The sequence below is a fragment of the Melopsittacus undulatus genome, chromosome 7, assembly GCF_012275295.1.
Source record: "Melopsittacus undulatus isolate bMelUnd1 chromosome 7, bMelUnd1.mat.Z, whole genome shotgun sequence".
NCBI classification, from domain to species: Eukaryota; Metazoa; Chordata; class Aves; order Psittaciformes; family Psittaculidae; genus Melopsittacus; species Melopsittacus undulatus.
This window is the reverse complement of record NC_047533.1, coordinates 51107653-51128917: the sequence shown is the minus strand read 5'-3', so window position 1 is coordinate 51128917 and position 21265 is coordinate 51107653. Positions and strand designations below refer to the sequence as shown.

Genomic DNA, 21265 nt, shown 5'->3' with positions numbered 1-21265 from the left:
GTTTTCCTAGGGAAGATCTGTGGGGAGTTTGGTCACCAAAGCAAAACTGATACACTACCTCTACATAGCATTTTTGGACTCTCTGTCTTGAGCTACCAAATATACTGAATGCTTACTAGTTCTAATTAATCCAGATGATTCTGATAGCGTAAAGGTGAGAATATCTATCTGCTCCAAATATTTTAATGCATAAAGAAAATAGGGAGTTAACACTATGAAATATGATAAAATGTGACACTCATGCAAACATCAAGCAAAACAGCTCCCGAAAACCATATGAAATAAAGGCACTAGAAAGCTGCTATTTGGAGGAGAAGGAAGAAGTGCTGTAAAGAAGTATTCTTATATAATACCAGTGAAAAAGGAGGAAAAAAGCAATGTAGGAACAAGAGATGAAATATGTACAACAGTGGTATTTGGAGGTGAATAGGTAACACTAAAAGCTGAGAGCTCCAGAGAATTGCCACAGAAAACACAGAAGGAAGCTATGCTAGAAGAGATGATAAAGCAGATAAAAATGTATACAGTAAAGGTAAAACCAACAAAAAGTTAAGCCTACAGACCATCCTGAAAAGTAGAAGAGTTTGGGGGACACAGGTTTGGAAAGTGAATTACAGAAAGTGGTAACTTTAAGGAAATGGTGAGCAGCTAATAAAGAAGCTATTTCTTCCTAATATAACACTACAATTCAGGAAATGGGCATGATTGAAGAATGTAATTAGCTAACTACATTTGCAATCTGTGCCATTACAAGTCAGGAGAACAGCCTCTATTTAGCTTTCCTCATTTATCCCAATTTTCTCAGAGATTCAGATTTTGAAAAACTTGGAAATGTGTGAACACTGTAAAATATGCCTTGGCATATTACAACACTTGTGTACAGAAGCCAACTCTATACTAAAATATCAATATGTTTGTACAACTGGTGTAGAACTCCCTTTTTTTACCCTCAGTGGTCAAGGACTTCTCATTTAAAATACTATCTTGTGTTTTTGTCCCAGTCTAAACATCTCCATTTTATGGGATAAAGAACATAAACTTATAATTTGTAGACACAGAACACTGTTGAACATACACAGACATTATTCCTCATTTGTCTTAGAAAAAGTAACATAGTTTTATATACATTTCACATGGAGAAAAATGACTAAGGAAAACTGCTTGGCATACATACCCCCAAATCATCAACAAGACAACGCTGCATGCCTGCAGCAAATTAATCTTGTGGTTGTGCTTGATACTAAATGAAAAAGAGAGGACTTAATGCAGCCTTCTAGTTTACTTCTGTAAATCTGTTTCTTCCTAAGGCGTGTGATACATCTCCATGTATTGTTTTTAGACAAAGCAATAAATTTCACAAGTTGACTTTAGAACTTTATACAATACGCTACATGGAATTCCATCAGGAAGATATCTAGTATTTAGGGGAATATAATTTTAATGGAACAGAAAATTGCATACATGAATTGAGGTACTTGATCTTTTCAAAATAACCGAAGTGTTAGTATCCACAGTGTAAACCTACAGTTGACTTTAACTTTTATTTTATCTCTTTCTTTGATGGGGTTGTTCTCCTGGTAGACATAAAGCAAATTTTTGGTGTTGTTTACCATTCTCATTGCTATAGTTCATCAGCATGCCACAAAAGACAGTCAAGAGCTTCTCACTGGCTGGATCTGTTTTACTGCACAGTGACCTTATATGGTCTACTACAATATGTGCACCACCTGCATGGTCAACTGCGTTCCTGCCCTCATCTGTAAAACAAAGAGTTACATTAAAAAAAATGAAACCAAAACCCATTGTAGAGTCCCGAACATAACAGTAATCATACAAAACAAAGGTTTTAAACAGAGTGAAGTCATTCTCCAATGTTGTCAAATTCACCTTGAGAGATGCTTGAGGTCCAGTTTTTAGTGCAACAGAGCTAGGAAAGTGAAAACACCTACAAGAAAAGGGATTAACCACCTGGCACTAACACCTTTGGAAGGAAGTTCTGTGTTTGAGGCAGAGCTGCTGGAGCTTATAAACAATATTCTGAGGATATACTGGGTTTTGCCAGAGGGAGGTTCTCAGCACTTTCCAAAGCTTGGTCCATACACCCCTGTGGACCAGGTAAAGTGCCGTTATGCAGGTTGAGAAATTAAAATATAAAAAAATCAATTGCTTAGGTTACTTAAAAACAAAATGGGTGACAAAGCACACAGAGTAAACAGAGGTACTAATTTTCAGTCACAGACTCTGTTCAAGCACTTGTTTTGCCATACTGCATGGTCCTTGTACTTCTATACCTGAAATTTAATACCTCTATCAGCTTATTCTGTATAGCTAAAAGAAAAATTTGCTTTGCATCTCTAAAAGACTACAATGTTCTGAGATGTCATAAATAACACACCATAATCTTTATGTGGAACTCTTTCTGTATAACAAATCAGATTTAATGTATTGGTAGAGGAACAAAGGAAAAATTGGTCTTCTATTACAATAATCGACAATACTGCTTCTTTTCTCAGCAGGTGATCAGCGGCAACAGTCAATAACATAACTTCCAGGGCTTGCAAAAGGAGATATTTCCAAGTGAGTTACAGTTGGAATCAACTAGAAAATCTGGATGAAAACAAAACCTTGGGGAAAAAATATGATTAAAGCAAAAGTTTAGCAAAATAAGAAGAAAAAACCCCACCTCCTCTCGTCAATTTCTTAATGACCCCAAAGCAAATCTCATCTTTCCTTTGTTATTCACTACTCTGTCATCACTCCTCTCTCTCTCCATCATCTACAGGTCAAATTATCAAGTTTTCGGCAATGTCTTCAGTATGAAAACCAAGGTTTCCCAGATTTATAAATGATCTTTCACTTAAAAGTGTTCAAGAGCTCTCCACAAAGAAGTTTCTAAATCTTCCCATTCTTGTTAATACTATTTATGAGGCATATATACCCCTTTCCTACCATATATATACAAAATGATGACATATACTGTATAAAAACCTACATTGTATATATTCATAAATAGAAAAATACATATATATATATAAGGGGTTTATATAGGGACTTCAGATAATTTGCTGAGTGGAGCTGAAGGAGGAACAGTAATTCTTGGTGGATCTTACTATTTTGATAAAAAATTTAATAGTTAAGTGTTTTGCAGAATAACTGAGATGTATGTAGCAGAGGGAAACCATCTCTGCCATGACTGCCTCTGCCTTGGGCATGACTGTGACATCAGGGGACCATGTTTCACTGCAGGTATATATATTCCATTCTGAAAAAGGAGAAACTGAAATCTGTTTACAGTCAAAAAAAAAAAATCAAGCCAAGATTCTGTGTTAAGGAGGAACTACTAAAAAAGGAGAAATATAAAAGAAATAAATCTCTCACAGTCTTGATTCAGTGACAAATGTAGGTATAATGCTGACATGAAAGTAAGTCCTACACCAAAATATAGTGAGATAATATAGTCAGGTGTTCAGATTCAGTACTTATGTTTACTAAATCAGCAGAAAAAACAATAAAATTGGCTGTAATATTCCAGTATCCTGTTTTATGCAGCCTTCTCTTGCATTTTTTTAAATGCAAAAGTTATGCAAATAATGGTTTTGTATTTGACTCACCTGTTTTGTGAGTCAAAACAGGTGTGCAAAACAAGTGAGTCACCGATTCTGGATCTGATGGACAGAATCTGGTCTGTCAAATTACAATAATGCAATTCAAATCAACAAACTAAAACCATGATAAAATTAAGCTTGAGATAAGAATTCAGGTGTTGAGCTTGATATGGAACTACATATAAAATAAGTAAGAAAAGGATAGTACAATGGTAGAGTTGGGTGAGGGTTTGGGAGCAAGGGTTAAAAAAAAGGAAAAGCCAACTACAAGCCAGCTTCCTTACCTGCATTGAATTTGGCACAACTCCACTGAAAATAATTATGTGATAGATTTTCATTTGTTGTAAGATATTAACTTGTACATCCTTTTACTTCTTTTCTCTGGTTTGTCAAAGAAGTTACATATCAAAACCTGCTGTATCTTTAGGTACAGAATAGTCTCTCACTTCAAATACATGACAAAATTCTTATCCACACAGTATTTTTGTTAGATTGATAATCAGCTTCCGCTGTACAGACAGCAAAAGTAAGGCAGAAAGATTCAGAAACAAATCTCATTTCAAGATATGTCTGTCTCTGTAGTATGCTCAAAAAGTTAGAGTAAAATGAACTTCGGCATCCCTCCCAAGTAAGTGGCAGGCTGTAAGTGCGAGACTTTGATGTAAATTCATAAAATTGAGTTTGTTGCTCTACCTCTTTCCCATGCTAGAGCTCACCCTGTGTAGTTGTTTCTCTGCCCTAGGATGCTGGGTGAAAAACAGACCTGGGCTAGAGCTGTAATTAGGATCTCCAGTTGCTGCCTTCTTATGCCCAAGAGGATTAACTCAGCTTGTTAGCGCAGGGCTACAAAGAATCCAGATGTAGGAGGAAAATTCTGAAGGGCTTGACTACCTGCTCCAAGCTGAGGCTATGACACCCTGTTGCATCCCCAAGCAAGAAGTGTACTTCTGACTCAGAATGCTCCATATTACTGACTCGCTTCTCCCTGCCCTGTCACTAAGAAACAGATTTTGCATACAAGAATACTCACCAAATTCCAAATCATTTACAGTCAAAACTAGACCACAGCATGTTGCTGTTTCTTGTACTCAATCCAAGTGTTACCTTCCAGTTCAGCAGCTCTGTGAACTCCCACACTTAACGTGCTGCCAGCCTCCCAGAAGCCATGTTGAATTTTTTCCTGTGACCTTTTTAAATAAACATTTGCTATTCCTAAGAGATCAATGATTGAATGGTTTAATGAGAGCATTCACATTTCTATTAAAAATGCTTCACAGCAGCTCACAAAGGGCAATGCCGTTGTATAGCTTTTTTTGTTTTTTTCAGAACACATAATAGTGTTTAAAGATGCCAGAATGACAACCCAAGACTGCAGGGACTGGTTTTTTTCCCCCTACAAAATGTACGGTAAGATGATATAGTACAGAATGAGTTATTACTTCCACAATGTTCTTTCTTTAGCCGGGATACAATGCAACCATCTCTAAGAAACAGTACATTCTCTTTTTCCATCCTGAGTTGCTCACAGGAGTTTTATGCAAAACTGTATTTTAATGTGGATCATCAAATTTCTTTCACTGCTCATATTCTCCCTATGAACAGTCTCATCATATTTCCCTGTGGCTCAGCCATGCCTGCTCCAATGGAAGCCCAAGTCAAAGATCAATTTTTTTTTAGTGTATATGACTGGCAGGTCTTCAAAATGCAGCACTTCAAGTAGTTTCAATCTGCTTTTCCCAAGATGTGTTTGCATAATTTTCCCTTGAGTTTTCTTCCCAGTTTACTAATTCCTTAACCAAACCATTCTGTCATAAAAGGTTATCAAGAAAAAAGGATTAAAGCAACAACTTTAAGTATGAAAAGGAAGCGTAACCTATATACAGCCAATGAGTTATTTCTAAACCATATGTACCAATACTTTGATTTTTTGCCACTACTGTAAGCTTATTATTTCTGGAAATATAGCTATATCAGGCAGAGAGCCGTGCCATAACAGAGGCAGATAACAGAAAACATTTTTGCAAACAGCTCACCTGGGGATCTTTAATCCAAACCTTACATTAGCTTTGTTGTTTTCATACTGGGTCCTTTTTTTAATATAAATTTGAACTCTGTCAGTCCAAGTGACATTTAAGAAGCATATGCATCTCATGAAGACAAGTACAAAAATGTTTCTTATTCATGTTCTGTTAGGATACCGAGCTGTGTCTTCACAAGAAAAAAAGAACAAACTACAATTTTAGACAGTTCGAAGCACTCATGTTTTACCCAATTTTAGTGAACTTCTAGAATATAGCAGTCTGGTTCCGCTATTATTCTGAACTTTAATATTTAAACTACAGTTCAGAAGTCATTTCAGAAATGTCCCTCGGCCTGCAAAGATGCACACTGTTATTTAAATGTGTATATGGTGAGTAAAACCACCAGCTAGTAAAAATTAGATAGGTGTCTCCAATTTTGATGATGACAATAACATAGCTATTTAAATAATGACTAAGTAAAAGCATTGAAAATTATATTTGGGATAGCCATGTACTGAATGGTTGTTTGAAAGCTTGTTCAGTTTAGTTTTGTTTTTTCACCAGAAAAGGTAAGGTATGAACACTTCGTATTAACTTTGCCTATCATATATTACATCATGATGGCCATAGGGCCTCTGCGTCCCCAACAGTTCTTTACTAAATCTTTGTTACTGAATCTTCATTTTAAAATACGAATTTTGTTTTTCACAATAAAATGTCATATGTCACATTTCTCAGTAGGGGCACTCAAATTGGTCTAATTCATTCTGTATTCTTTTGCCAGTTCATGTTCTACAAAGGTTTATTGGTGTGAATAGTTGCACTGATATAAATGGTGCAAGTTAGTGAGGGAAAGGATGATTTATATGATCAAGGTTCCTGATTTGCACAAACAGAGCTGCCAAGACAGCAGCTTCCGGTGACATGAAAAAAAAATGTAGTATTCGTTTTAGCATTCTTTTACTCTGCAATTGGGTCAAACAATGAAATGATTTAAATTATACATTGCTGGTTTACTTTTAAGCTCTTCATCTTTATTTCATTTGGGTACAAACTTGCATGCTTTTTCACCTATGTGCTCTGTAGGTAACTTGATTAACTGATTTACAGTAGCCCAAGTTGGGGTGGGAAAAGTTCTTTCTATATGTTCTATTTTTATTTTCTGCTGTTTTTTAATTAGGTCCTCTTTGCATGGTTTTGTACTGAGGCATTCATCTGCTTCTGTTGCTTACTCCTTCACCTCGAGTCATAACCACCTGTGATATCAAGCAGAGGAAATTATGAGGTGACAATGTGACATACAGGAAATTATGACTGTGCACAGGGAAAAACCAGCAGGAGTAGAACCCCAAAGGAAGAAAGGTCCTGCTTACATGTTTTCCTCTCTTCTTACTAGGAAAATAGAGAAAATATTAAAAAAACACTGTTAGGGGCAAACCTTAGCTAGTGTAAACCATGTTATCCATGAATATGTTAGGAAAAGCATTGCCAATTGGAGAAGAGAAGGCTGCGTGGAGACCTCATAGCAGCCTTCCAGTATCTGAAGGGGGCCTACAGGGATGCTGGGGAGGGACTGTTCATTAGGGACTGTAGTGATAGGACAAGGGGTAACGGGTTGAAACTTAAACAGCAGAGGTTTAGACTGGATATAAGGAAGAAATTCTTTACTGTTAGGGTGGTGAGGTACTGGAATGGGTTGCCCAGGGAGGTGGTGAATGCTCCATCCCTGGCAGTGTTCAAGACCAGGTTGGATGAAGCCTTGGGTGATATGGTTTAGTGTGGGGTGTCCCTGCCCATGGCAGGGGGGTTGGAACTAGATGATCTTGAGGTCCTTTCCAATCCTAACTATTCTATGATTCTATGAATTACATAAACTGGGAGTTTACCTTTCCCCATATGAACACTGTAAAGATAAAACTTTTAATACAATGCTGTCATTCAGTTTTAGTACTTTACCGTACTTTTTATGTGCAATCTCTGCATGCTTTTAAATCACTGGATTCTGGATCCTGTCAATTCTTTGACTGCAAGACTCCAGACTACAACCATGTTACTGGACACACAGAAGTACTGCATTAATTTTTTGTTTTAAAGGAAAGTAAGCTTCATGTAATTCCCTTTATTTAAATTCTTCAGGAATTATAAGAATCTGATTACCAGAAGTAGTTTTGTTTGTTTTATTTGCTTATTGATTAAAATTAATGAACATAGCCTTAAAGTTTTTGCTTAATGAAAAAAAAATCTTGAATTAGTCCTGCTTGTTTCAGAAATAAAAAGAACAGTCTTTTAATCAGCTCATCTTAAATTGCTGGCAACTATTTTTCGCCCTAACTCCAGCTGCATTGAGGGGATTGGCTCCTAAGTTATTATTTTAGAAATTATTGTTAAAATAATGAATATGTAAACAGTAAACTAGAAATGCAAACAGAATGCTGTCTTTTAATACAGTGCTTTCAAGAACTGAAAATATGTAGCATTGATCTTTTCGGTTAAAACTGTTGCCTGCTTATTTGCTGGCTAATGACACATGATGCTTATTTTTATATTCCTCTTATGTCAGGTACATATGAGAAAAATCAAATGTTTCTGATTTCAGACAAAAGATAAGTGAAGAATAGAGACGAGTTTACTGTTCAAGACTTCTTAATACTTCACTTCCAGTCAAATTCTACTAATGGACCTGAGATTTCAATATAACAACAGAAACATTTTTATCAGCAACAAGATACACAATACTACTAGTCTCAGCACCGTCACGTGATTTGTTATGGATTCTAAGATTTTACTTTTCATGTGTAATTTCCACTACTGAATTCTATTTGAAAATAAGCCAACTGGTACGAGGAAGTTCTAGATATATGAAAGTCTGATAAAGGCCCTCAGAGTTGAATGTAGCACTTCCCTCTGCCTTCCTTTTCATGAACAATATGCTTACAGCAGATTCTTCGGTTGGTTTTATAACTCTATGCAACTCCTTAGTAATTCCATTGCAGTCACACAAATTACTCTAGGTTTATGAGAGCATAAGTCAGAGCTGAAGCCAGCCTATGCTTATTATTTTATACAGCATGAAATAAATCATGGAATCCAATTACAGAGTAAAACACCAGGCAGTTTTTCTACACTGGTAAGTAGGCATTTATAGCATCTCATGCTATTAACAGAATAAACCTGCACACAGCAATTCATTTACAATTTTTACTCCCAGGTCTTGAGTGCAATATTGTCTCTTCGCTTCAAACTCATCAAGAACAAGACTGTGAACCAAGTATAGCATAGTTACAGTCTGTGGCAGAACAGGGACATTCTGCTGGGTGCTGCTGAAGGCAGCTTGGCAAAAAGCTTTGCCTGGTATTATGTGAGAGTGGTACAGGTAGCTGCAGCTGTGAGGCCCACCAAAGCAGCCAGAGGAACAGCCTCAGAGAGTGTGTAACTCATGGGGATTTGGAGGCTGGGAAAAGCCCGAGAAACAGAAAATGAAACAAACAAAATCCTCCATAAAGCCCATCTGCAGATCCTACTTGACCCTGGGAGCAAACAAAACTATTCATGGAAGTGAAAAAGTACCAAGTGGCCCTGGGATCTGGAAGCTGCGGTGACTCTTGCATTTGAGGTCAGTGCTATCCTTGTGCCAAATCATGAAGCCTAGGGGGAGTAAGAGGACATGGCCTTCTAAAGCCACTTCAAGTAGCAGTGTGCAGTCTGCACGGAGGTGCTAACCTGCAGAAGATTCTTGTATCTGAAATACTGTAGAATACAGCCTGATAAAGACCAGCAAAAAGTGTTTTGTTTTAGGAAATCTTTTACCTCCTTAGCAGAAGGCAACCCACTGATTCACCAAAGGACAACTAGCAATGCAACATGACTGCAGAACTGCCTATGCTCAAGAAGCCAGGAGGTGGCAAGATGCAGTTGATAAACTGGACACTGTTTCAGGTAAGTGATTCTTTTCTTAGAGAAATGTGAATGCTGTTGTAGATCGGGTATTCACCCCATCCACCCTGACCTGACAGCTAACCAGACACACAGCAGTCTCAGGATCAAGAAGACTTAGGGACTTTCTTCATACACACTGACACTTTATGTAACAAGAACACAACTTTGCTATTGCTAATGCTAACTATCTTGCTATTATCTGTAGTTTTATCTAACTTGCTCACCATTTTTATCAAGTCCTTAGGCTGCAGCTTCCTCTGGTAGGTACTATCTCTTGATTATATTAGTCTGCAAACAGTATTATAGAATCCCTCTAACTAAACAGAGTCCTGGTCCCTTTGCTGAGACATTCAAGAACTTCACTGCATTAAGGGATACATTTTACTAATATAGTCCTTTGCCAATAATGTCCAGTTTCTGTTTCTGAGAGTTGCACAGTATTTCTTAGATATGAACACAACAGATGTAACCGAATTTAGGTGATTTGCATGTTAACTTCTCACTGTTACTACACAGTATGAAATGCTGCGTAAAACCAGATGCCTATATATCATGTGAACAACTAAAGGCTTGGCCTGTGCAGGATACGCATGGTGCAGTGTTGCAAAGATCTGCAGAAGTGGATCTGAAAATACAAGAGTATATTGTAGGTTATTATTTAAGAAGCTGTCATCATATAATTAGAATGCATTAAAGCCACAGATTTTAAAAAAGAAGAATAATGGCTGTGAGCTTATAAAAAAATGTTAATAAACGCTTACTTCCCAGTTATACATAAGCAATGCTTAGCAAGGCACTAGCAGACTCCTTCTTCAGTTTTCCAAGGTAATTCAGTTGGTGTTTTCCACCACTGTTGATTTCATGACAATTGATATTTCTATTCACATCATGTCTATTTTTCTAAATAAAGTGGACTAAGCTACTAGATACACTGGCCATGTCTAACAAGCTGTTTTCTGTGGGGCTTAAAAGCGAAACCATGTGACTGTTCAGTTATCTATAAAATATAAAGGCTGTCAAGTATCTTAAATGGCAAAGTGAAAAGACATGAAAAGGGGGCTTGAACTGAAAGAATAAGAGTGAGTTACAAATCTTCTGTTGTTCATTATTGTTACTGAAATCCTAAAAGGTTTTCTTCCTGATAAGGATTTTATTTTTTTTCCCCCAAGTCTTCATAAATACACGGGGAATTCCAAGTTTTTGCCTTTTCTGTTTTATTTAGCTTTGAAGGATGAAGAAATAGATCGGTCCTAAACAAAAGTTTGAGCCTTAACTTGCTGTTATGGTGGCAGCAAGATCTAGTGAATAATGCAGGGTTTCTTTCCAAGTCTGCTCATGACCTTCTTTAAGACCCTGGAAACACTTTCCATATCTTACCCTTTTTCTTTTTTCTTTCCTGATTTCCTTGTTGCCTGTGGCTTCTATTCTGACTGTAAATTAAGCTGTCTCTGAGGCTGTTGGAATATGAGCTATACACAGATTTTACAGACTGTGAATGAAATGCTGGAGGGGCTGAAAGTGTGAGGCATCAGAAAAAAAATCTGCTTTGTTTCTTAGATTTTCTTTGTATGTGTATAGAATTGTGATATATTTATTCTGATTATTCAAATAATCTTCCTGGAAAAACAAGGAAGAGGAAAAATATTTGTACTGCATAAAATTAGTAATTTGGTTTTGTTTTTTTCACCCCTATGTGGGCTTTTTTAAAGTTTTGGCTTAAGTCAAGAGAGTTTTGCAACTTGTGTTAGTAGAGATAATATATGGAATGAAACTTTTTAAAAGAGTAATAGCCTGAGATTGAGAATTCATGTTTTTTGTATCATGTCTCAAATGGCTCTTTCTGATGCTCTAGGAAGATTTTCTCATCATTTTGATTTCATTTAGGTCAGCTATTAAATCAGTAAATTAGAATAATATTGTTGAACAGCTTCCTTAGAACATTCATGATTAATTGCTTATAAGTACTAAATATTACTGTGAAAGTATGTGCTAGCATGCATATGGTATGCTCAGTTTCTACTGATGTAATACTTCTGCTGCAGAGGCTTGGGAAAATTACTGCATTATCAGGGACTTCTAACTTAAAAATGCAATAGTTTAAGACTCTGACATGCCTTGGAGAGGAAAGATCTAAGGGTAAAACATTATTACTATACAATTAAAACTAGACTTTTCATTGTCTGCAAGCTGTTCCAAGCAGCGTTAAAGCAACAAGTTAAAGCGTCTGGTCTCAGTTTCATTATATTGCTAGGGAAACAGCTTAGTAGGTGGCATTTGCATTTGGTAGCACCTAGTACCAAGAAAAGTGAAAGACTGTAGTAAGATGCTGCTTGAGTCAGGGTGACCTTCATAACAATGATTAGCCAACAGCGTGCCATTAACAACACCAGCTGTGTTCTAGGATTCTGATGTTTTTCTATACAGTACTGATAAAGGTTATGCTATTTTTTTTTAAGAAAACTGAATTTGAATTCTTTCCAGTCTGTTTAATTCTTAAGCATCTGGTTTTCTGGTTTAGATTCTGAAATTCATCTCATCTCCTTAGAGGAGATGTATATAACTGTACAATTGAGTTGTTTCTTATCTTTGTACTTAGCCTTTCTTAGCAGACCTCTGTAAGAGATCTGTACATTGTTATAGGATGGGCAGCTGAATATACAAAAGTGCTACAATGTTCATGGTATGGTGTTAAGGCTGGGAACAAGAGGGATCTGGGTTTACATGAAAGGCCATATTGCTGAAATTCAGCAAGGAGGTCTTACCATCAATACAAGACTGGGTAGATGAGAAAGAAATATAGTTTGGGAAATCATAAAAGGATCCAGTGAATTTCCTGCAGAAAAAGGTAGATAAGCAGCTGTCAGAGGAGAGCTTTTACAGAATGAATTGGCAGTTTAAGTTTCTTTCCAATTCTATAGCTGTTTATTTCATCACGTATAATTGGCAAGAACATGTACCTGGGCTGGTGGTTTCATGAAGAAACAAGGTTGTGGATCGGTACAAAAAGCAATAGCTTTGAGATTCCCAAGGAGGTCTCTAAGATCTACCATTAATATGAATATTATGGAAGGGCAGAATGGGAAATTTTCATTTGATGGCTTTCAGAATATGTGGATGCTCTCAACAACAAGAAGGAATTATTATCTAATAGGTAAGAGTGTAACCTAATCTCAGCTGAAATCAACGAGAATTACTCCCTGTAATCCGAATGGCTACTGAATCAGGCTCTAAATGTCCTAGTCTTTCGCTTCCTCTTACAAGTATCTGTTTTACAGCATAACTATGTCAGCTTCTGTAGTGTGCCTGAAGCTATGTAAAACTACAGGAAAACAGTTGTAAGATCAAAACTGAAGCATGTAAAAAACTACCTGTGGAAAGATCACTGAGATTAAGATAGGATGCACACCACAAACTTAATGATAAAAAATACTGTGGCACTATTATCTGTTAAGAAAATACTACTATTTTAGTACAGCATCATCTTCCATTCATTTTTTTGACTGAAATTTATCTGGTTGGCCCGATCTTTCATCTCTACAAACCATATTAGTGTGTGAGGTGTCAGAGCAGGACAGAGACCTAGATACAGACAGGTTTTGTCTTTCTCCTTCATTCTCATGTTGCTCTTGCAAGAGGGCAGGCCTGATTTGAAAACTGTGGTCTGAGTTTCCCTGTCCCCCAAGCACTCAATCTGCCACATGATTCAAGTCACCACCGTCTTCTCAGTCTACTGGGAAAGAAGCCAGCAGAGAGAGCTGAGGCATGTACTAACTGTCAGGTTGTTCATGAAGTGATTGCAAGGTGCAATCTGTATAATGCTGTTCTTTAACTTAATATCCCAACTACCTGAGCTGATGGTAGCAAATAATTTTTAGGCTTTATCTACAGCAGAATTAACCAGTCTGGTCTGGTTTAATACATTGTTTTTTTGTAGCAAGAGCCACGGTATATTAAACATAACCTTTCCTGAACAATAGAAATTTGCATGTGGAACCAAGATGCAGGGGAAACTTAGAACAGTTTTGGAGGTATGTCCTATTAGTCTGTAATATCTGTATGTCTGTAACAGCCCTAAATGAACAAACTTACTAAAGAAACAGCACTTATGAGAATGGCCAGGAGGGGGGCAAGGGGAGAGGAGGGAACATGACTGGGAAGAAAGTAGAAGAGTAGCCATAGTTTAGTTTCTGGATAATGAGTCGTGGAGCAGCCAGAAGGATAGTTCTTATGCTCTGACTGGACAATGCCTAAGAATTTAGCTTTGATTATAAGAACATAACTGGTGGTTAAAAGGAATGAGTGGGCTAGGAGCTTTGTATCTAGTAACACAGTTCAGGCAAAATTCTGTCCCTTAGTGAAGCTGAGGAATCCGTTGTCTGGGGATACGGAAGTGCAAGCAGCTGTATTTGGTACAGGCTGTAGATACAGTGGGGGAGAATGCAAGAGGAAGAGCAGGAGAGATCATGTCTCCATTTCCTTGCTTTGCACTTTCTGCTTTGACGAAGATTTGGGGGCCGAGGTGTACGTGGCATTTACTAGATAAAGTGTGTAGAACAATTACAGGCTGTACAGGAACATGCAGTAATGTATCTGTTCTCAAATTGTAGGGCAGCACTGAGAAGTCTACGTACTGTTGGTTAGTTAAATTCATTGCTTCTGACTTAAAATCTTTCTGGCTGCCTCAATTGTTTCTTTCACCTTTGCATACAAGGATGGGGGACTAAAAGCCCCATCAGTACTACCAAAGGTTGCTTATACTCTGCTTTGCAATTGTATTTGCCTGTATTCTTGATGTTCAGAGACTCCTAAAGCAGATCTCTTCATAACATAAATGCTTCAAAAAGGATGCTCTCAAGGCTGCTTGGGACAAATTTGACCTATTTTTTCCTCTTTAACTCCTTATGAAATGCATTTAATTCTCTCTATTTTCTTCTATGCTCAAACAGGCAATCCAGTATTACTTCAGGGGGCCAACACTGATGAGGACCCAGACAGTAAGACTGTGCATATGTACCTCAAACTTCATAGAGAATTGAAAATCTATCAGTAACTCAAGAGGTTTTCATTTCCTGTTTTCTGTAAGGAGATAAATCTGTTCAGTAAAGTCTCTGGCTGGCAGGTGCGTAATTGCCCTTTTACCTCATGGAAGGCACTAATCCTCTTCCAGCACTATGATTTAGCCAGGAATTATCTTTCCATAGCAGCTGTGTTCCAGGAGTATGCCCTCCTGAACTTATGTGGCAATAGTCTTGCCTTCATACAGCAGATCTGGAAACTGTGAATACCAAGAAACCACTGCCATTTTCATGAAGAAAAAATTTCAGACCATCCCTTTCCTCTGCCATAGCACTTTTAAGGCACCTTCCCTGCAGGAAAAGCCATTTGTCCCACAGCTTTCATCCTGAACCATGCAGACTTCTCTCAGAAATAGAGACCTGATTAACAGCTTTTCACACAAACTCTCGCTAAACGAGGTGATGCACGCTTGCTGGGATGAAATATAGGATAATTAGGGCTTTCAATAAATAGAAATGTTGCTATGAGGCATTCAGTATGGTCTTGATTTCAGAGTTTCAGCCTAACATCAATTTAGAACTTAAAGACCTTTTTCTTTACAGCATGTTATATTTACATGGGCAGTAGGAGTGAAAAAACACTCATATATATGGTAAAATATAGTTACTGATGTATTTCAAGTTCCTATATGAGTCCCAATTATCAGAAGAGGTATACTTTTGTCTCAATTGAAAAGAAAAAGACTATCAATACATAACATTTTTTTTACTAGAACTATTGGCTTCCATACTTGCCTTTGTTTTACTTGAAAGCTTTTTGTTATGAAAAAATAATAGTCATAAATGAAAATGTATTAAATTTCATAGTAATAAGCATTTTGTAAGTATTTGTCCTAAATAGGAATTTAGAATAGGGTAGATAACTACATAATCATTGCACGTTAAGACAATATAAAGTCAGATAGGGTGGATGTGATAAAAAAGGCACTGTAAATGGCCTCTTCTACTCAAATCCAAGATGCTAATCTTGATTTTTGTGACATTTTATCACACTTTGCATTAATCTTATTCAAATACACAGGGAAGCTAGTGACTGTCCTCCCACAGGAGCACAGCAACACGTAGCATATAGAACACTCCACTGCCTGCTGTAGATTTTATCAGTGCCAGCTTTGCTCCACAGAAGGGCAATACTGGGCATGTAATACAGATCTTCTGTACTGGATAAATCCTGAACTATAAAAGCCACCAGCAGTCTATAATGCCTGATACTACAAAAATAATTTTTGTGTTTCCTTATTTTATTTCATGAAAAAATGTGGGTTGAACAACAATGACACGAATAGTTATGTAGATTTTGCTTATATAAAATAAAAACCTTTATATCATGTATGATCCTGAAATAAAATACACTAAATAAATTATGTTATATAAAGCTCAACAGCTTCTACTTGAAGTTTCCATGGGGAAGCAGCTGTTCAGTTGATTAGTCACCTTAAAGAAAATCCTAAATGAAAGAATTCTACATTAACATCCTCAAGCAGTAGTTGTCTGTAAATAGAAATGCCAGCATGGAAAATCTGATTAACTTCCCTGAGGTCAAAGGCAAGGTGATTTAAAACAATATAAAATGTAAACTTACAAATTAGGATTAAAAAAGTAGCAAAGAGAATAGCTACCAATAATTATTTTTTTTCAACAGTTTTCTTAACACCAGAACTTTAGTAAATGCAACACATAGTACAAAGAAAATTTCTTGCCATATGAAATAAGGCACTAAATCTGAAGATAACAAAATGCTTTTACAATGCATCTCACTTCCCATCTGCAGAAACCCGTAGGCTTCTAATTCTTTCATGTGCATAGAAAGATGTTGCTGGTGTCTCTGCTTTTGTACTGTATTTATTGTGCCCTGGCTTTTATAAAAATAAAGTAATGGATAATGAGGCTGCATTTTCAAATCACTGCAGCCACTGCTTTGGTTTTGCAAATGACAAATCCATGCATGTAATCAGCCCATGGAGTCACAATTGCATTTCAAAACTCAGTTGGTTGGCAGTACATAATTTATTGTGCCCACAAAAAGCTAAAAAAACCTTACCAACCTCCTCCCTGCCCCATAACCCTTGACAACCAAAATACCAATATGTAATATTGGAGCAATTGGCTGGCCACACAAGTATTTGAGAATCAGCAACACAGCTCAGGCATCATTTCAGCCACATGTGTAGCTCTGCACAGCTTTGAGACTGGTGGAATATGAATATTTGCTTCTGACTCTGTTCCCTTCTGAGATATTCTCTTTGAGGAAGAATTAAGTATTCAGCCCTCCATGTATGTAGCACCTGCTTTCTGAAAACCTTACTCATTATTGTTTAATTAAAAACAAACCCATGATCACAAGTCTTTTCTGTTTTACATTCAGTTGTATCACCATATCCAAACAGGTTTTTTTAGTCTTTCTGTCAGAAAAGCACAATGCAAGTGTGACATCCAATTGTTCCATACACTCAGAAAGTTACATGGTAGATAAAAATCAAGAAAAGGCAAAAATTACCCCTCCAGTACATAATGTGCAGAACACTAAAACATTCTCCCCCCTCCCCCGCCCCTCCCCCCAAGAGCAGCTACAAGATATGGCATATTTTAACACTCACGGCTATCGTAGCATATATTGCCCAGGGCACGTCCTGTTTGAAGCAGTACTTCCTGGTCTTTGCAGTTTAACAGCTGCACCAAAGGAGGGATCAACCCAGCATCCACACACGGGTTTCGCATAAATTCTGCAAATAGTGCAAAGCCTGTTAAAGCAAGCTGGCTATTTTCAGTTCCATCCATTCTAGTTACACTGGCATTGCAAATGGGACTTTTGTTAGAATAAACATATGCATAGACAAACGGTGTAAGTTCTTCTGCAAATTTCTAGAGAATAAGCCCAAGTCAGGATTTGGGCTTATGTTCTTTCCCCTAGTTTTTCATTTAGAAGGAATTAAGAGTATTTAATTGACCTCCATGGAAATTAATTTAACATAGCTCAGATTGAGCATATTTTTAGCATCATAAAGAACAGCTGAAAAGAACAACAAATTCACAACCTTTTTCTCGACCCCAAAAAGTTCAACATAAATTAAAATTACTAAATAACACAAGATTACTTAAAACTAGTAATCATACTCCAAAATGAGCAGCATTTTTTTACCCTCTATTCCTTTAATTAGAACTTTTGAAAAGCTTTTGCTCTAAAAAAAAAAATGTATTAAAGCTAAGTAACAGGCTCCTTATTTGGAAGGTAAGGAATGGAAAAGTAAATGAAAGAATGAGAAATACAAGAGAGATTAAGTGAGCCCAAAGGCCTGTACCTTTCCACATTCTAACTGATGCCCTCCATGGGAGGAAAGATAGAGGACCCATCCACTGGAAAGCTTTCTGCCTTTCTTTCTTTCTGCTATGTCCCCCAGCCAGAGAACCAAAGTACTATTTAACATCTGTGCAATAGTCATGGATAGATAATTATTATGGTGTCAGGGAGATAAAGAACTGGTCTCCAAATGTTCTATAGTTAGGCAAACACTGTGCTGCACATTTTACAAGGGATGTTTACAGAAGCAGCCACCTGAAACACCCATAGTGTTAATATTTTACTACAGAGCACCCTTCAGAGAGGTAGCATTGTAACAGGCCAATGGTCAATACATTTTTGATTTGTTAATTGCAAATTATCTCTTCCTTATTCTAGGCAATGCTGGATCTTCCAAAATCAGTTTACCTTTCTGTTACTTAGTTATGAGACAGAATGAACCAGGATGTATGACCCCTGTAAAGATATGATATAGTTTTTCTGATTCTGGAATAACAGAAACCCTCATGCCAATACTCAAACATTTCATATAATGCTTGAAGTACAAATACATCTTCTTAAATACTCCCTTTGGTGCACCTATTACTACATTCTTTGACATTTCTGTAGACAGAAAATCTCGTATCTTTTGTAATTAACCTTGCACTTTTATTTTAGCTAAAGAATTAATTGTCATACAGGTAAGCAGTCCTCACATGATGATTAACTTTGGTATATAAACAAGCAGATGAAGTAGAATCAGCAATATCTATACACTTGCACAGGTTCAACAGAAGATAGCACATTTTAAAACTGTAGACAGATGCTATATTGTGATAAATGGTGATGGTACCCATATTAACGAACAGAACAAATATCAGATACATCTGTTCTTTAAACTTGGCCTTGCCTTGTCCTTGTAACTTTTTGTCTATTTTTTTCTTTATGACCTACTTTCATATTCATCTCAGTGTTTATTTACTAAATGTATTATGTTCCTCTTTCTATCTTCTCTGTCCCCTCAGTCTCTTCCTTTCTTAATTGCCTGCAAAAACTGCTCTGTACCTCAGCTTCTCCCTGCATCTCTTTATTTTACACCCACAAGTTTACCTGAGTCTCTACATCATCCTAGCCTGTCACAGGAAATGGAACTTGATCTCTCCTAACTGACTGAGAGGTCTCAGTCTGTTCTTTTGTCTTTTCAGGTTCTTGGTCATGTGTTAAAAAGGAGTGAGAACCCCTTTCTTCACCCTACCTCCATCTAGAGTGAGCAGAAGCTTTCAGTCTTCCATTCAGCAACAAAATAATTAGGCCATATGCTGAGCACACTTTTATTTGTCAAGGTCATGTAAGGGCAAGAAGTAAAAGAAATGATGCCATATATAGGAAGATAAATCTGTGAGATACCAACAAAAATGTGGTAACTATAACTATATTTGCAGGTGATAACCACACAGAAGTAATAGAAGAAAGAGAAGATAATCAAGTATGGAGGCATTTAGAAGGTTTTCACTAACCTGGCAGGGAAATGAAGCAGATCCTTGAAGGAAACAGTGAAGTAAGAAGTTAGGAGGAGAACCACTGAGGACAGAGTAACTTAAACCAAAGGAGAACAAGATTTCGAAAGAGAAATGCAATTGTGTTGTAGTATTACAGATTGTGAAGATGATGTTCTCATTCCTATACCTGGCAAAGAAGAGGAGACTAAAGACCTTGGAAAAGGGTTTAAAAGGTCCACAGTGGGGAGAGAAACTCCACGTAGCAAATGCATCTGAGCCTTCAATATGCTCACATTTGCAAGGGAAATAGCTGTAGCTGGAGAGACAAGAGTGACCGAAAGGAGTTTTGTGTATTTGTATATTTAAAATGGGAGAGACTAACATGAGCTCATGTTGTGAAGAGGAAGAGCTGGAGAGGTGAAACAGAGCTGGAGAGGTGAAACAGAGCAAGAGCAGAAAGAGGTGAAAAGGAGATGAAATATGAAAAAACCACTGAAGCACGTAAAGGAATTTGATGTGACCAGAGTGGGGGTGTGTGGGTGTGTGTGTAGGAGCAGATGAGGAGAATGGGAAAGAAAAACAAGAAGCAGTGAAGAAAAAGATGCTCTTTTATCAGTAAAGCCCAGATTCAGAGTCAGAGGCACTACTCCCAGCTCTGCCAGTGCTGCATGGTATGACCACAGGGAAATCAGTTCAGTTGCCTGGGTTTAAAGCCTATCTGTAGGATGTTGATAACACAACATTTCAAAAAGTGCCCTGAAGCTTCTTGAAAAGAGATGCAATATAAGCATTATTAACTTGTATTGTTATGGAAGGGGACAAGTAAAACAACAAAACTCAGATGAGGTGTTCCCTGCTCATCTCAGTCTTGAAAGCACTGGGCACCTTAAATAACTTCTGAATAACTTCACTTTAACCTTGGCTGCCAGAGGTCCAGTTACACCCGCTAATAACTCTAAGAAAAAGACAAAAGCTGTTGTGTATGATGAATCAGGTAAAACGCCAGCTCTTCTGAAGAATGTACTTATGACAGCAATTTAAAGGCAGGCAGGGAAAAGGATACTATTCAGAGATTTCATATATTAGTTCAGGTTTGAAAGATACTGGCTAAAATGCTCTGTAAGAGAATCTTGCAGGAAACAATGCATAGTAATCAGTTAATCTATTGTGAACATTGTTTTTATTCTTTACCTTCCCCTTTCTGAGATAGGAGCTAAAAGGACTTACTGTGGGGATACACTGTTCACTGCAACATTCTAAATATACTTACGAATTTATTAAGTGCATGAAAAGCATATGGTCCTGTTGCATGAATCTCATTCTGAAACATTTCTAAGTTCAAATTTCTATGTTTAAATTTTTAACTGGTTATCTACCTAAATAATTTTAAAACTTAAAAACTAACCATGTATATCTTCTTTTCTTGTTAATGTTGTTTCTGAATATCTGTATATAACATTGTCTCAAAATCAGTGAATTGGGTAGAGGAAGGAACACAGGAACTATCAGTAAGAAGCTGTAGCATTGTGATTCCAAAGAAAATATGGAGAAGGAATGTGGAAATAGGCAGCAATAATTTAGCACCTTCTCTGAAGAGGCATCAGCATGAGATTTTATAGAGGGAGAGAAGTATGGCTGCCAGGCATGCATGTGGACAGCAGTTAAGCAGCATCCTGCTGTTCTCTGCCTGGCCTCTGGGAAAGTGCAAAATGCAATTTGTGCCTCTTTTGCTGGGACAGCAGCAAGTCAAGAACCGAGGACAGTCAGCCACAAACTTACTCAGCTCTCATCATTTGAGCTCAAGATATATAGGATATTGGGTTTTAAGAGCTTCAAGATTATTCTTTCTAAA

General features: G+C 37.2%; 1 protein-coding gene across 4 annotated transcripts in view; it reads right to left on the bottom strand.

The window, feature by feature from the left end:
- Positions 1 to 21265, bottom strand: part of RAP1GDS1 (Rap1 GTPase-GDP dissociation stimulator 1) — a 95132-nt gene that overhangs the window by 25002 nt on the left and 48865 nt on the right. For 3 of the 4 annotated variants that reach the window (XM_034064560.1, XM_034064561.1, XM_031048492.2), the window contains 2 exons: positions 17235 to 17360; positions 1611 to 1757 (listed from right to left, as the gene is read on the bottom strand). In XM_034064560.1, the coding sequence (XP_033920451.1) occupies positions 1611 to 1757; positions 17235 to 17360 (273 nt within the window). The remainder of the gene's footprint in view (positions 1 to 1610; positions 1758 to 17234; positions 17361 to 21265) is intronic. The other variant, XM_034064562.1, reaches the window with a different exon arrangement.